This window comes from Scophthalmus maximus, chromosome 7, assembly GCF_022379125.1.
Source record: "Scophthalmus maximus strain ysfricsl-2021 chromosome 7, ASM2237912v1, whole genome shotgun sequence".
NCBI classification, from domain to species: domain Eukaryota; kingdom Metazoa; phylum Chordata; class Actinopteri; order Pleuronectiformes; family Scophthalmidae; genus Scophthalmus; species Scophthalmus maximus.
The window spans coordinates 4,622,055-4,636,403 of record NC_061521.1 but is presented as its reverse complement, the minus strand read 5'-3'; the positions used below and the strand labels follow the sequence as shown (position 1 = coordinate 4,636,403).

The window sequence follows — 14,349 nt, the reverse complement described above, 5'->3', positions numbered from 1 at the left end:
AATGGAAGGAGAGATTTAAAAAGGAATGGATATAGAAAATAAATGGATGAACAGAGGAAAGATGTGAAGAAGCAAAGACACAGGGAATGAAAAAAGAACAAAGAAAATGCATGTCAGTGTAAGAATTATGGGAAGTTAAAAGTGCAGGAAAAAAATGGGAGAAAATGGAGAGGAGAAATGTTATATCAATATGAGGAAATATGAAAAAAGTAACAAAAGACAGGAAGAAATGAAATCGATAATAAGCAATTAGTGAGGGAGTGAGGAAAGATAGAATTGAAGAAAGATACAAAACATAGGGATAATGTTGGGGATAATAAAGGAAAGGAGAATAAAGAGGAAAGAGAGCTAAAAATAATAAGAAGTAAAAAAAAGCTAAATGAGAAGATAAGAGGTGGGTATCGACCGGAAGGGCGTGAAGAGGTGAGATGTGAAGCATAGAAGTTAGAAGCAAAGAAAGAAGGGAAGAAAGAAGGAAATTGTAAGAAATAAGAGGAACAAGGGAAAATTGGAAAAACATTGACACAAAATATTGGATGTCAGGAATCAATGATAAATGACAGAGAGTAAAAACAAATATAAAAGAGTAGAAAGCACAATGAAAAGAAATGAGATGAAGAGCGGAAAACACAGAACTAAGGAGAAGATGAGTGGGGAAGACAGTATTAAGGACAGATGAAGGTACACATATAGTGAAGGGAAGAAAAATGAAAGACATGATTTATTAAAAAGATAATCTCCAGGTCCCCAACAACCAAAATATTCCTTTCTTTTAAGAGAAAAAGAAGGGTGTAATGTACTTATTGTAGCACCAAGGACATCTGTTCCTCCGTATCAACCCTTTAGCAAACAACTCGTCAAAATATGTGAGGAAATGTCATGACTGAAAATGTTCCATTTTGTTGAGAGAGTGTGTCATGAAGGTGAATGTTGTTGAGCAGAGAAGACAATGGGTGGGAAGACAGAGGCGTTGTGATGAGGTTGAGGTCGGGACTCAGTGCAGACCGGTCGAGTTCCAGTAAAAATCTTTATGGACCTGGCATTTTAAACAATTAGCTGCAGGACACAATGATATACTTAAACTAATGTTCTCTCATTTTACCCTTCATTGAGCTATGTCACTGTTATGTACAATTAGTTGTATATAAATGTATAAATTATACATATATACAACAAAATTACAATAGCAAATGCATAATGTAATATGATATTATGCCGACTGGAATTTCCACAAAATGATATGCAGTTATAAAATATAAGGAAAAATTGTTGATGTTAAAATATTAAATAAAATGTGCACTGGTGAGATATGTCCTGTTTTCCCGACAAAATATTCAATTTTGAAATACTACCTCCATTCATAGTGACTGTAGCATTGTTAAACTGTTTTATCTAGCCTTCAATTAGTGTCTCCTTTTTTTTAAGTGCCAGTGCTTAGTGTTCCCTAGTTACCTTCTAAATTTTCTTTTTTTGCTTTAATTTACCTATTGTATTATTCTTTGTTTATTGCACTTTAGCACTTTCTTGTGAAGCACTGTGGTGCGGCTTAGCTGTCTGTAAATGCGCTATAGAAATAAAATTGACTTGACTCGACTTGAGTTATGGTTATGCTAAGATTTTCACAGAACTTAAGGTCATGCGTTTTGTCAAGGTCTTGACTGTCTTGACCAATGTGTTTATTTACATTTTTAACTAAAACTGACCTCTTTCCATAACAGTAACTATTGTGCTCTTGTTGTATAAATCACAGACGGGACTCAGGATAGGAACCCAGGTCACTGGAGTTATGGACCTACACCATACAGCCTAAACCCCAACAACCTCCAAGCGGCTGTGCTTTTTCAATGTGTTAAGATAGGTAGCAAGTATATTTGTCACCACAATGTAATTGGGAAAACAATTTAGTAATTTATAAACAGAACTTAAAGGAAACATGGCAACATAAAGATTTATCTGCACATGAACTCAAGGCCCTTGAGCCACATATACTGTACACCCCCCGTATTTCTACTCGTACATAATGTTTCTTGTTTTTGTGGTTGATATCTACTGCTACAGGGAACTTGTGCTCTCACAGCGAGCAGAAAAATAATTATAGATCAACCTGAACCTCATAAGAGGAGAGGGGCAATTTACACTCAAAACTAACTATACTAAGACTGGAAGCATTGTGTTAATGTGTAGTCTCATCAAGGCCTACCTTTTTATCACTAGTTCTTTTTTGTGCTTAATATCACATCTACAAAGCCATAAACAGCACGATATTAAATGTACAAACATCCTGTTTTCATTTTATTGTTTCAATTTCATCTTCACAGGATCTATTGCTGTCAAACTTTCACCAGAACATAATGTTGTTCCACATGGTGCAATACTGCACGTAAATATAAAATCATTCTGCACATCTGTGGTGAAATGAAGAAGGGTTTTAATCATCCCACTGATGCTGCTGTCGTTTCAGCACAAAAATAATATGTTAACAGTAACAGAGGCTTTTCACAAATTAATTAACTTTTATCTGAGCTTTCACTTCTTTCCTTTTCAAGGTGGCATCCACTACCAGTTTAGAAAATGAAGATGTCCTGAACCTTCAGTTAATTTTGCTAAACTAGCTTTACGCGTGTCAAAAATGACGTTTCAAGATCAGAATTTATAGTTATTCAGTCCAACACCAGGCGACTGCCTTTACAAAATACCAACACCACAATGGATCAACTTTTCAGTTGCAGGTTTTCTTCAAGTTTTTTTTCATGCCAACATGGGTTTATAGTTCAGTGGTGTGAATGGAGAAGGGTGCCACATCTGTGAATTAAAATGCAAGCAGTAAAACATGAGGGCTTCATCAACAAGCAGACCTCCATCCTCACAGTGTATAGTGCCCAACAACAATCATCCAAACCACCAAACAACACATCAACATGGCTACAAGCATCTGATTCTCACCATGATGTTGCAGCTGTAATGACCTCAGGTAATATTAAAACTAAAGTCTTTAGTTTTTATTAAATACATGAGGACAATTACAATAATTGCAATCACACTCATTTTTAGGTGGAAAAATGAGTTTATCTCTAACATAAAAACTAAAATTAAATAAAATGAGCACTTGAAGCTGTTTTTGCCTATCTGATAAATGTGTATGTACTCTCTTGATTCCTGCACTTTTTGCGTAATATGTTCATAGTTGAATGCAGTCATTGTAAGTCGCTTTGGACAAAAGCGTCTGCTCAAATCACATGATCTTCAACTCCACTGCATGTGACCTTTCCAAGAAGAAGGAGAATCCATTTACCATGAAAAACATTGATTCACACATGACGACGGCCAGTGACAGCCATGTGGTCACAGTGATCCAGAATGTCAGGATCTCAGGTTCAGACAAACTAGCAGTGCGACAACAAAAGCACAAACAAGACACAGCAAACTTACCTCTCTTCCCTTCCCAAGGTGGAAAAAGGAAAAGACAAAAGAAAGGACAGTCAGATAAATATAATATATAAATATAATATAATAAAATATTTTATGGGATTTTGGGTGTTTGCAGTGGTTAACTTCCCTAACTACTGCACTCAGGTTAATTTCTTTGACAACGAAGAGAAGATGGCTGTTCAGCCTGTTTCTTTCATTTAAGTTAATTAATAATAATAATAATAATAATAAAAATGTATTATCTTTGGAGGATCTACACAAGGTTGCCCAAGCCTTCCTTGCCCTGTCTAGATTTCTGTTATGCCTGCTGTGCTTTTCTAGTCTTGGCTCCCAAACTGAATGACTTACTGTACTTACTGAGACTAGATCTGCTAGATCTGTCACTGCTTTTAAATCTAATTTCTTAAACGTTTCATTTCTGTGTGTTTAAACCTTTTGTAAAGCACTTTGTGGATTTGTTAAAAAGTGCCATGGAAATTAAGTTTGATTGACAGCTGATTCTTCCAAACGCTTACATGAGAATATATATTCTTCAAGATGTTTTTTTTCTACCAGCATGTAAAATCATAACTAGTTTGGAGGCAGTCATCCAATATGCAACTTACTTATTTTGACATTCTGCGAAAACAGAAAAACTTTTAACAAATTTAATCAATTCCAACTACATCAGACGTGAAAGATCACTCCAAGTCTGAGTATTTGTATTTGGCTTGAAAAACGTCTGGTAGTATTTTTTAAATGAAAATAGGCAGAGAAAAAAAAAGAAGAAAACATCAGCTCGTCACTTTGACATTTTCACAATGACTCACTGACAAAAAATAAACAAGAACAACCAGAGACGGGGGGCTGTTGCTGACAGTAAGCGGGTAAACAATTATGATTAATATCTAAATTTATGCTGTGACAGCTTGCTCCGGTGCTCTGACAAAAAAAAGCCTCTAATTTGTAGTTAACATGACATCTGAAGTTCGGAGCAGAGATCCACCGGTCGCCATAGCAGCAGCAGAATACAGCGTGTTATTAATAGCATTGAAACAGATGCCTGATCGCCACACTGCCACTTAGGGCCGTTCAAACCGCCACGTCTCAACACCTATGATTGATCAGTTTTACACTGTGGCGTGTAGACGCTGCGTGCATATGGGCCGTGGGCGTTGTTTTCATGGAGCATCCACCGCAACGTTAATACGGCGCCGCCACTTGCGTGTCATCTGCCACTTTAGCATGATCGCTGCCAACAGAGGCAAAAGCAAATGGACAGTGCTGAAGAAAAGTGATCAAGAATGTTATTGAAAGGATCAGGTGACTCGTGGTGTCTGTCAAAGAAAAATAAAACTAAAGAAGATATTTACAAGGCGGAGGCGACTTGTTTTCTTCAGCAAGTCAGCTTCTCACATCAACACTGAGTTCATGTCACATAAGTTTTGTCATGAATGACACAAGTATTGACTTTCTCTACTTTAATTTTCGATTAGTTCATTTTGAATATTTCAACTCCTAACCCAAGGACACTGGTAATAAAAATACTGTTAAATACTTACATCTGTGGCACTTTCTTAGTATGACTTTCTGTCGGTTTGTGTCTAAAACACCTCAAGTACCTCGAAACCACACTTAGGCAGGACTGTGACTCCACAGACTGGAGCAGAGAGCTGAGCGTCAGGTCCTGAAACAAACTGTAAGGACAGAGTATGAATGAATTACCTCGGAGTGATGCTCGTCGTTCTGCTGCAGGACTTCGATGCAGAGCTCCCCCAGTCTCATCATGTCCTCCAATCTTTTCTCTGGAGCTGCCTCAGCATCCACTGGAGGTTGGAAGGCGGCAGGAAACGTGCAGGATGGAAATAAAAACACTGAGCTTCAGACGCAAACATTCAGACGTGTCTACATTGCCCAGAAACCTCTGGTGATCCTATTATAAATTGGTTCCTGGGTCAAACCCAATCAGTCTGTGCTATATGATACTGATGATAAGCCCCAAACCTCTGAACTGTTTTTCTTCTTTTATTTTTGGTCTTCCAAGTGGAACATTGTCTGATCAATACTGGAATGTAAAGCTTGATTCTGGTATTGAAATTTGGGAGTGTAACAAATCCAATAGCAATGACTATAAACATATACTTTAACTTAATCTTGATACAGATCCTTTGAAGGACTGTGATAACAGCGATACATACTATGTGGGACATTTAACAGTGTAAAAACAGTCGGCCTGTAACAGACAGTACCATGCGGATGTGAATGTGATGTCCACAGCAAAGAAAAAGACAGACACCACAACATGAAAGTGTGTTTTAAATACTGTATTCTAGAAATCTCTGTTACACCTTCTGTTCATTACTATGACAACGTTCCACTTCAGCGGTTAAGTTTAATATGTGCAAACTGATCATGTGCACAAAAACAGGTGAATGGAAAGATGTCTTCTCAAACTCGGATCCTCAGATACTTGACAATTTATCACTGTACCTCCACAGAGGAGGTTATATTCTATCCCCAGTTTGTTTGTCTGTCAGCAGGATAACTACTGAAGGAAACTTGGAGGAAGGATGGGACATGGGCCAGGAAAGAACCCATTCAATTTGGCTGTGGATGTAGACAATGGGGCAGATCCAGAATTTTTTTTACATCACTCTCTTTCTTTCTTTAGTATTTCTTTCCTGACTCTGACCCCCTAACACTAAGCCTAAACCTAACCCCTAACCCTAACACCCAGGGATTAATTCATGGATCTTGATGAAAAAAAAATCAGGCACATTTAGAGGACTATGTACGTATGTGTGCAACTCAGTGTGGCTTGATTGAATTTAAGCAGACAGTTGGTCCTTGGTAGAGGTATGCGCTCTACTGACTGCCATTCTAGTTTTGTTAATAGTAAAGCTTTATTTGTTACCCTTGATCTGAGCGTATTCCATCAGTTGACTGTAGTTGATACGAGCTGCTTTTTCCAGGCACCTCTGCATGAGTTTCTTCATGTCCTCCGGAGGGACAGGCGTGGCGATGTCCTTCATCAAAACCTGAAACGACACAAGCGATGACCACAGTTCATCAATGTTTTGGGTTTCAGGCCAAGGAAATCACTCCAACCCGACCAGAAATTCTCACTCTTATTCTCACTCTTAGGCCTCACAGAAAAAGCTTTCCATAGACGTTCATATCTTCAGAAACCACTCCCATCTCTGCTGATATTTAGAAGTACCTGAGGTGTCCGAACCTGTTGAGAGTCGCAGGAGGTGGTCTTCACGAATTAAAAGACGTTTCTGCAAAAACTACAGATCACTTCTTGATGAACTGTGTGCAGGATGAAAAAGTGAGTGCGCTATTTCCTCAAAGTCAAATGTAAGTTTGATTTCTTTCATCGTCTTAAAAATCTTCCCTCCCCTCAGACTTATGTAAATGGGATGCACTTATAAGGCACTTTTCAACTCTGTCAACCACTCAAAGCGCTTTACAGTGACACTTACCCATAAACACACACATATACACACAGATGAAGCGGCATCAAGAGTTCAATTGACCATTCTACCACCTGAGCCATGCCACTCCCAAAGGTAAAACAAGCTGCATTAACATGGATCATGGTTGTACTCATTCAAACATTTATTAGGCCCACCAGCTGGAGGCTGGTGAAGGCCCTCTTGTATTTGCTCCGTTTATTATTATTCTCTGCAGGTCTCACATTGTTCACTGCCTAAAGTCCCCAAAATTTGCTCACCTGCAAAAATGGTGTCTGAGTCGTGAAATTAATCTTTTGCATGGCAAAATGGCTCGATAGTGCCACCTACAAATTTTCCAAAATTCAGTCGATCATTCAGATTTCACCTTCATAGATGAAATTTGGAAGACACACTTGTCCTGTCCAAACACACAAAAAAGTAAAATGGAGGCCTATCATAATCTCAACAGGAAGTCTCCCATTTTTATTTGAAAATTATTTTTCAACCGTTTTTTTGCAATCTACACATTATGTTTTAACAAACTCCTCCTACAGATTTCACATGACCTACTTCAAATTTGGTGTGTCACCTAAACACCTATGATATGAAGATTTATCAAAATCCTGACTTTTCACCAGAGGCCCTTGCCGTGACGGCCTGGCGAATTTTGATCTTTCGCCATGAAACAGGAAGTTGCTTGTAATCAAAGGTTTGACCCAAACTTCCCACGCATGATAACAGTCCCGCCCTCAACACATCTTCATGTCATTATCAACCGGATGTCATAACGCCACCTGCTGGGTACAGGAAGTGACATGTTTTATACTTTCACATCCTCTGCCTTATAGGTTAAGCAGATCCACCTCAAACTTGAACAGAAAAGCCTCAACACATGGTTGATGTGATGTAGATAAAACTGTGACGTTTCATCTATCGCTCTACCCGTGGTATGGTGGCGAATTTAAATGTGCTGCCATGAAACATCAGAATGCCATAACTCCACTCCACATGCTCATATCTTCACTAACTTACTCAGGAATGATAACAGGCCCAGCCTCAACACATTTACATGTCAATAGCGAGTCATGGTCATAGTGCCACCTAATGACAACAGAAAGTATGACTTATGTGACAAACATCATCCAATTTACATGGTGCACTCAACGCATTATGTACGTGGACACCAGATATGAAGTCCGCAACACATCCCGATTTGCGACACATACGGGCCCGCTTGACAATCCTTGCAGTTTGAATAACTGGACACTCCAGTGTCACATTCTAGTTAATTGGTTTATTTTAAGTCACCACTGGCAGAAATGTATTCATGTGATATGGACAGTTTTAAAACAGTTCAAAATTGCAGCAGAGACAGAGCTTTACTTTTTTTTTGTTCCAAACATTCTTCTCCCCTCACCTAGAAAGAGCCCTTGATTTCTAAAGTAAAATTGGTGGAGTTCTCCTTTCACAGGCGCTGTAGTAAAAGGAAGAACAGAGAAGATAAGCTCCTTGTATTCAATGCAGATCTGCCTACAGACCCCATGTGCAATATTACACAATATTGTCATCGGGCCGGTGAGTCTACAAGCTCAAACTGTGTTTACATCTCTCATTCAGTCCATACCAGTGTAACAGCATAATGCATGTTCATTATTTGAAATACCATAAAGATTAAAGCTATTTATAATTTTTTGGGGGGGGGAATTTAACACAAGAGTGTAGTTATGGCAAAGATAGAATCCATTAAATTTCGAAGCACATCCGGATCAAAGGACGGATCCAGGATGTTTTTTTTTGTTCTGTTAACATTGTGAGATTTTGCCGCTTTTTGTCAATATCTTGATAACTAATTTATTTTTTATCTGCACAACATTTGGTGGATGGGTGCAGCTATGCACACACAATTTTGGAGTGGATCCATGTCACGGGGGAAAAAAATTTGCTTTTATTATCATTGTTGAATACAAACCTCAACTGTCAGAGAATTACAGCACGTCATCATAAAATCTCATTTTCCTTGTTGAACGTAACTGTAGCAACTTCCAAAAATCGGTCCTACTTTCATGTTAGAACAATATTAGTCACTTTCAGCATTATTGCAAGGAGTGATCAAAATACAGCCTGTGAAGCTTTCTGCTGTGTACACATATGCGACTGAGCAATGGAGTAGGTAAAGGAGTTTGCACAAACAGCAGAAAAGCAGAAGTATTTAAACTGTTTTTTTACCCGTTCCTGCAGAGAGAGTGTTGCCTTTAGGGCCCCATCTGGTCGTCCAAAGGGAAAGCAATACCTGCAGATGCAAAACGTGGGCGGGCATCACATTAAGAAACAATCTCAAGGACAAAAAGTGGAAAAAAAGAAGAAAAAGAAGAATAGCGGATGGAAGGGGCATCACAGAAACATCGGTTAGCCTCAGCAGATGGCTGCCTCCCTTTTCTCTAATTACACTGATGAAGGAAGCTTTTCTCACCTCCAGCTCCATCTGAGGGCAGACAGTGGCGGTTCACAGAGGTTTCACATTGCTAATTGACAAGTGAACAGTACTTAATAAACAAAGACACACGGTCACACAGTTCAGCCATTTATCCGACAAAAACCTACAGAAAGGTGTTCTGCTCCTTCACAATTATATGAGAAATTTTAAAACAGGGGGGTTTTAAAAATTCCACTTTGAAGGATCTATTCATATTTAGCATAAAGTACATCCCTTAGAAAGTCATATTCATTCTTTCATGATGTTAACTGAAATGAAAATAAAATATGTAATGTTAACCTGAAACTGAACTTAATTAAAACTAAAAGTTAGTTCAATGAGTATAACGTGCATGAGAGTGGAAGATGTGTGTGCAGGTGTTAATGCATGCAAAACAAAGTAATCAAAAGTAAAAGAAAACGAACTTAACATTACCAAGCAGCTGTTCAGAGAGAGAGAGAGAGAGAGAGAGCGAGCCAGCAGCACATGGAGCTTTAAAGACTGAGAACACTGGGCCCTCATGTGACCAGTTGGAACAAACCCCCCCAAGCTACTTGAAACGCAGGCACACAACAACAGATTGACTGGAGAGGATCTGCCACAATATTATCTTTACCCATAGTATGTCTTATCTCCAAGGTGTAGGTTTGTAACGACAGAGATCAGCCCATCCATCTCTGGTTAGGACAGTGCGAGTTTGAGAAAGTTGTAGTTTGTATAAACCACCACTGGCCTACTAATTGTGCCGATGTCAGCTTCAAAATACTGCAGTGTCACATGCAGTGTTCCTTCTCAATCGCTGAATAACTGAGCCGATAAGATTCACAAGTAGCAGATAGGTCTATCTGCAACATAACCATGTCAGCTGGCACACTGCTGGCAGCCTCCTGGAGCTTGAAAGGATCATGCAGACGTGGTGCAGCCAGAACAAGGGGCCAAGCAAACTAATGTAGCCAAAGGTCAGTTAATGGCAGCAGAAACCAGCAGGGCCAGGAAACCACATCAAGTTGGTGGTGGGAAGAGGATACTCCCTTACTACCCGCACCTTCTCACCGACAGAGACACATCTCACATTGCCTGAACACTCTGCCGAGATACGTGATTGTTGGCTTGGCAAACTGCCACTTGGTCAAACGGACAGTGAGACGTGCCTTGGTGCAGCACATTCAGACATAGAAAAATGGAATTACCGCCTTGTGGTTGTATGTCACCCAGTCAAACTGCACAAAACAAAGTCACAATCTACTCTTCTGAGTACTGTGTTGAAAATGGCCTGAAAAGTTTGAACTTTGAACTAAAAATTCCGGAGGCCAAAATGTGTGTTGTGAGGTCAAACCGACCTTGACCTTTGATCACCAAAATCCAAGTAGTTCATCCCTGAATCCAAGAGAATGACGGCGTTCGGGAGATATCACGGATGTTAGGTAGTCAGTTATCCGATGGACAACGTGGCAAGTGCGTGAAAACAAAGTAAAAGAATAAGAACTGACAAAAAAAGAACACTGAGCAGAGACTTGTTCACCAACATGCATGTGGTTGGACTGAGGCAACAAAAGAACCTTTTTAGTTGCTACAAGCAGATATTGGAGGACTATAGATGAGCTTTCAATTAATAAAACATAATATGTGCAGAATATCAACTTAATTAGGTGACATGGTTTTTCAATTCAAATTAGTTGTCCGTGTTTCATGATCAACTTCACAGCCGGGGATGGGATTAAAATGGAATCAGGAAGGGAAATTTATTAAATACCAACGTTAAAATGTCCTTTAACAGATTCCACTACTGCAGTTAAAATTTATTAGCCTCCATGAATCTATAGTGCCTGAGTTCAGCTTTAATCCAAACCAAACTCTGGAAATCCTGCTCTTGTCTGGGGGACATTAGCATAATCCCAGCATTGTCTCAGCCATTGTTTACAAGCATTAGTATCTTGTTGAGGCGAGTTAGTAATGACTCCCGCTGATCACCCCCACACACACTCCCCCACTCTCGTGGCCCTGACCGCCCGCCCCCCCGGGCCACATGGAGGGCCCCTCTCAGGCAAGAGTGGGGTTTCAAGAGCCGGGCTTTGGGACAGTTAATGGCACAGGTCTATTCAGACAAGTGTTGCTCAAGGTCTGTCGGGGCTGTTGCTTTCACACCACGCTCACAATGTGTTCACACGCCAGTGACGGCAGCGGCGCTGAATAGCAGCACGCAGATGCAGGGAGGTCTAATCAGCCGCCGTCATGTCCTGCACCTATTATGTGCCTCTGATGGGCCTAAAAAATACCCAGACTGCCTTGGTTCTTTATGATGGAGTTAAAGGAGCGTAGCGGTGGTTTTACATGTCTTCGACAGTTTTCTACAAATAACTTTACAACACAGACAAGCATTTAGAAAAAATCAAGTTGATGTGTTGTAGAGGTTAGATATGAACACAACAATGCTTCAACAAACACCCAACACTCTCTCCTCCTCATGGTGCTCTCTCCATTAGGAAACAAACATCACTCCTCCAGTTTCGAATTATAATGTGATTTTCTTAATTTAAAACAACCCCCCCCAAAAGAATAATTTCATAATGCAATGATTCTTTTGCAAACAGTTCTCCTATTATTCCTGTTTACATGATCTCAACATCACCCAGGTCCTCTACTCTTCCCCATCGAGGAAATGTGTTGTGTCTGCATCAACTGAGTTAGGTGAACACTTCAATTCTCTGTTTTCAGTCATTAATAATGGAAGAAAAGCGTGACAATAATAATTCTTTTTACATGGCTTAAGTCAAACTGTCATGATTGAGAACATTGATAATTTTGTATTTTTGCTTCTTGGAGAATCACTGTGTAGCTGCAGTCAATAGTGAAGCTCAGAACATGGCAGGAAATGTTTCGACACATAGATAAGGTGATTACATGTCAGGATACACACTGTAGAAGAAGAGACAGGGATGTTGCAGTTGTTTTTTGTTTTGTTTTTAGTATGTTGTGAGTAACACAAAATAAAATGAATTCACTTGTGCTGTATTGCGAATACCCCCCGCGACCCTTAAATGGATAAAGCGGTAGACGATGAATGAATGAATGAATGAATGTATTGCGAATAAGACAGATCGTAAAATCTGATAGGTTGTAAGGGTGAACTTTTAGAAGTCTGCTAGTCAATTCCCCCGCAGAACGAAATGGCTTTTGTTTAGTGATGCTGACAAGAAAGTGTTCATACTGTACCTAAAATGTGTGATCTGGTTCTCCAGCAGAAGCATCAGGCGACATCTGATGGCCTCAAACTGCTCCTTCTCATCCACGGCCACCGTACCCATCCCATCCGGCCTGGTGAGACAGAGAGACACAGTCAGCTGAATTTCATCTTCATCAAATGGCCAAATTGACTGAAGGTATAAAGTTGTGTTTTTTTAGGATGTCGAAATGATGAAGGCAATGTCATGTTATGAAACCATTAATACTCAAATTAGAGCCATTTTAATACAATGGCCTATACAAAAATATGAAGGGCTGGTCATAAATAAACATTCATTCTGACAGTACAACATCAGTCATGTCACCACTCCACTACCTTTATGAATTGCTTGAATAGCTCAAACCTCTGAAACCCGAAATTCACTTGTGAATGTATATACATGCATATCTTACAGTTAACATCTATCGACAATTGCCTTCATTGCTGAAGCATGTCCATTGTTATTCTTTTTTCTTTTCAAACTTTTTTTCATTTCTGTTACTTCTCTTCTAAAGTCAGTGAAGAAAAGACCCTCTCTAGGAAAAACAGATATAGTGTAAATGTATAACTAGGATGGCACTCAGTAGAGCGCATACTTTAAATCCACAAGGGCCCAAGAGTCGTCTTCAATTCAAACAAGCTGCACCAAGCTGCACACACCATCAGCACCCTAAATACTGATGTTGTGTCACCGCAAACACCAAGACACTTCGCTTTCCAGATAAGAGTGTCAAGGAAAAAAAGCTGTTTTTCTTTTAATTTCTTTCTCACTGAGTTTGACTGGCTTGTTTTCACCAAACTAAGTGATCGAGCAGCCAAACTCTCCACGCTGACCTCAAAGTCAACCAATCAAACGGAGAGCTGCTCAGACTCCTCTTCCTCCTCCACAACTCATCCGGCCAGCAGGAGCTGAGTCGACAAAGAAAAAAAACTGTTAGCTGAGGGCTTCATTAATGTTTGTTAAGCTTTCATTCCCTTCTTGCCTTCGCCTGAATAGGCACTCTGGCAAAAAAAGGGGAAAAAATGCAATCAGGACCTAGAGCGATCAGCCTTGACTTTCTGGGCTTTCTCTGAGCGGCTGAAAGAGAAAAGCACCCTCTCCAAACGGCACTCGCAGTAGCCGGAGGGAAGAAGCGAGGAGGTTGTCTGTTAATGAGTTGTTCTTATAAAAGCTTTCGCTGGTTCAGCCCCTGACCGCTGCGCTTTGACTACCAACATCTCCTCTGAGCAGCTCGCAGCAAATTCCTCAATTGAAAATAAAAACGTGACGAGAAAGGACAAGCAGCAGGTGAGACAAGGATACGGAACCATCTTCGATCCAGTGAATTATGATGACAACAACAATAACTTTATTTAAACAGATGAGTGACTCTCTTTAAAAATGAATATCTATTTAACAGGAAATGGGCAACAGTGCAACATTTAACTGTAGACATTTAATTGTTAAAATGCAGCAACAATTTGTTGTGTTGTGCTATTGAAGACTAAAAATATTTAGAATGATGTTGATGATAATTAAATAAATAAAAATCACACATTTGAAGAAAAAAAAAATAAATTAGTAAAATTAATTAGAATAAAAAAAAAATCGAAAAATAAAAGAAATTGAAAATACAATTAAATGAAAGATAAAGAATGAAATAGCAAAATTAGATAAAATGAAAATAAAATACAACATAAACAACAGGAAGTGGTCACGTACTGTGAGAACACTGGCGCCTCTCTTCAGCTCCACTCTACTCGATTCACTCGGTAATGAGAGGCAGCTTTCCCCGCACAACAGCACT

The 14,349-nt window shown here is 39.5% G+C and overlaps 1 protein-coding gene across 3 annotated transcripts in view; it reads right to left on the bottom strand.

Moving 5' to 3' along the window:
* Positions 1-14,349, bottom strand: part of cadps2 (Ca++-dependent secretion activator 2) — a 218,154-nt gene that overhangs the window by 44,374 nt on the left and 159,431 nt on the right. For all 3 annotated transcript variants that reach the window (XM_035642193.2, XM_035642194.2, XM_035642195.2), the window contains 4 exons: positions 12,553-12,654; positions 9,093-9,156; positions 6,323-6,446; positions 5,134-5,234 (listed from right to left, as the gene is read on the bottom strand). In XM_035642193.2, the coding sequence (XP_035498086.2) occupies positions 5,134-5,234; positions 6,323-6,446; positions 9,093-9,156; positions 12,553-12,654 (391 nt within the window). The remainder of the gene's footprint in view (positions 1-5,133; positions 5,235-6,322; positions 6,447-9,092; positions 9,157-12,552; positions 12,655-14,349) is intronic.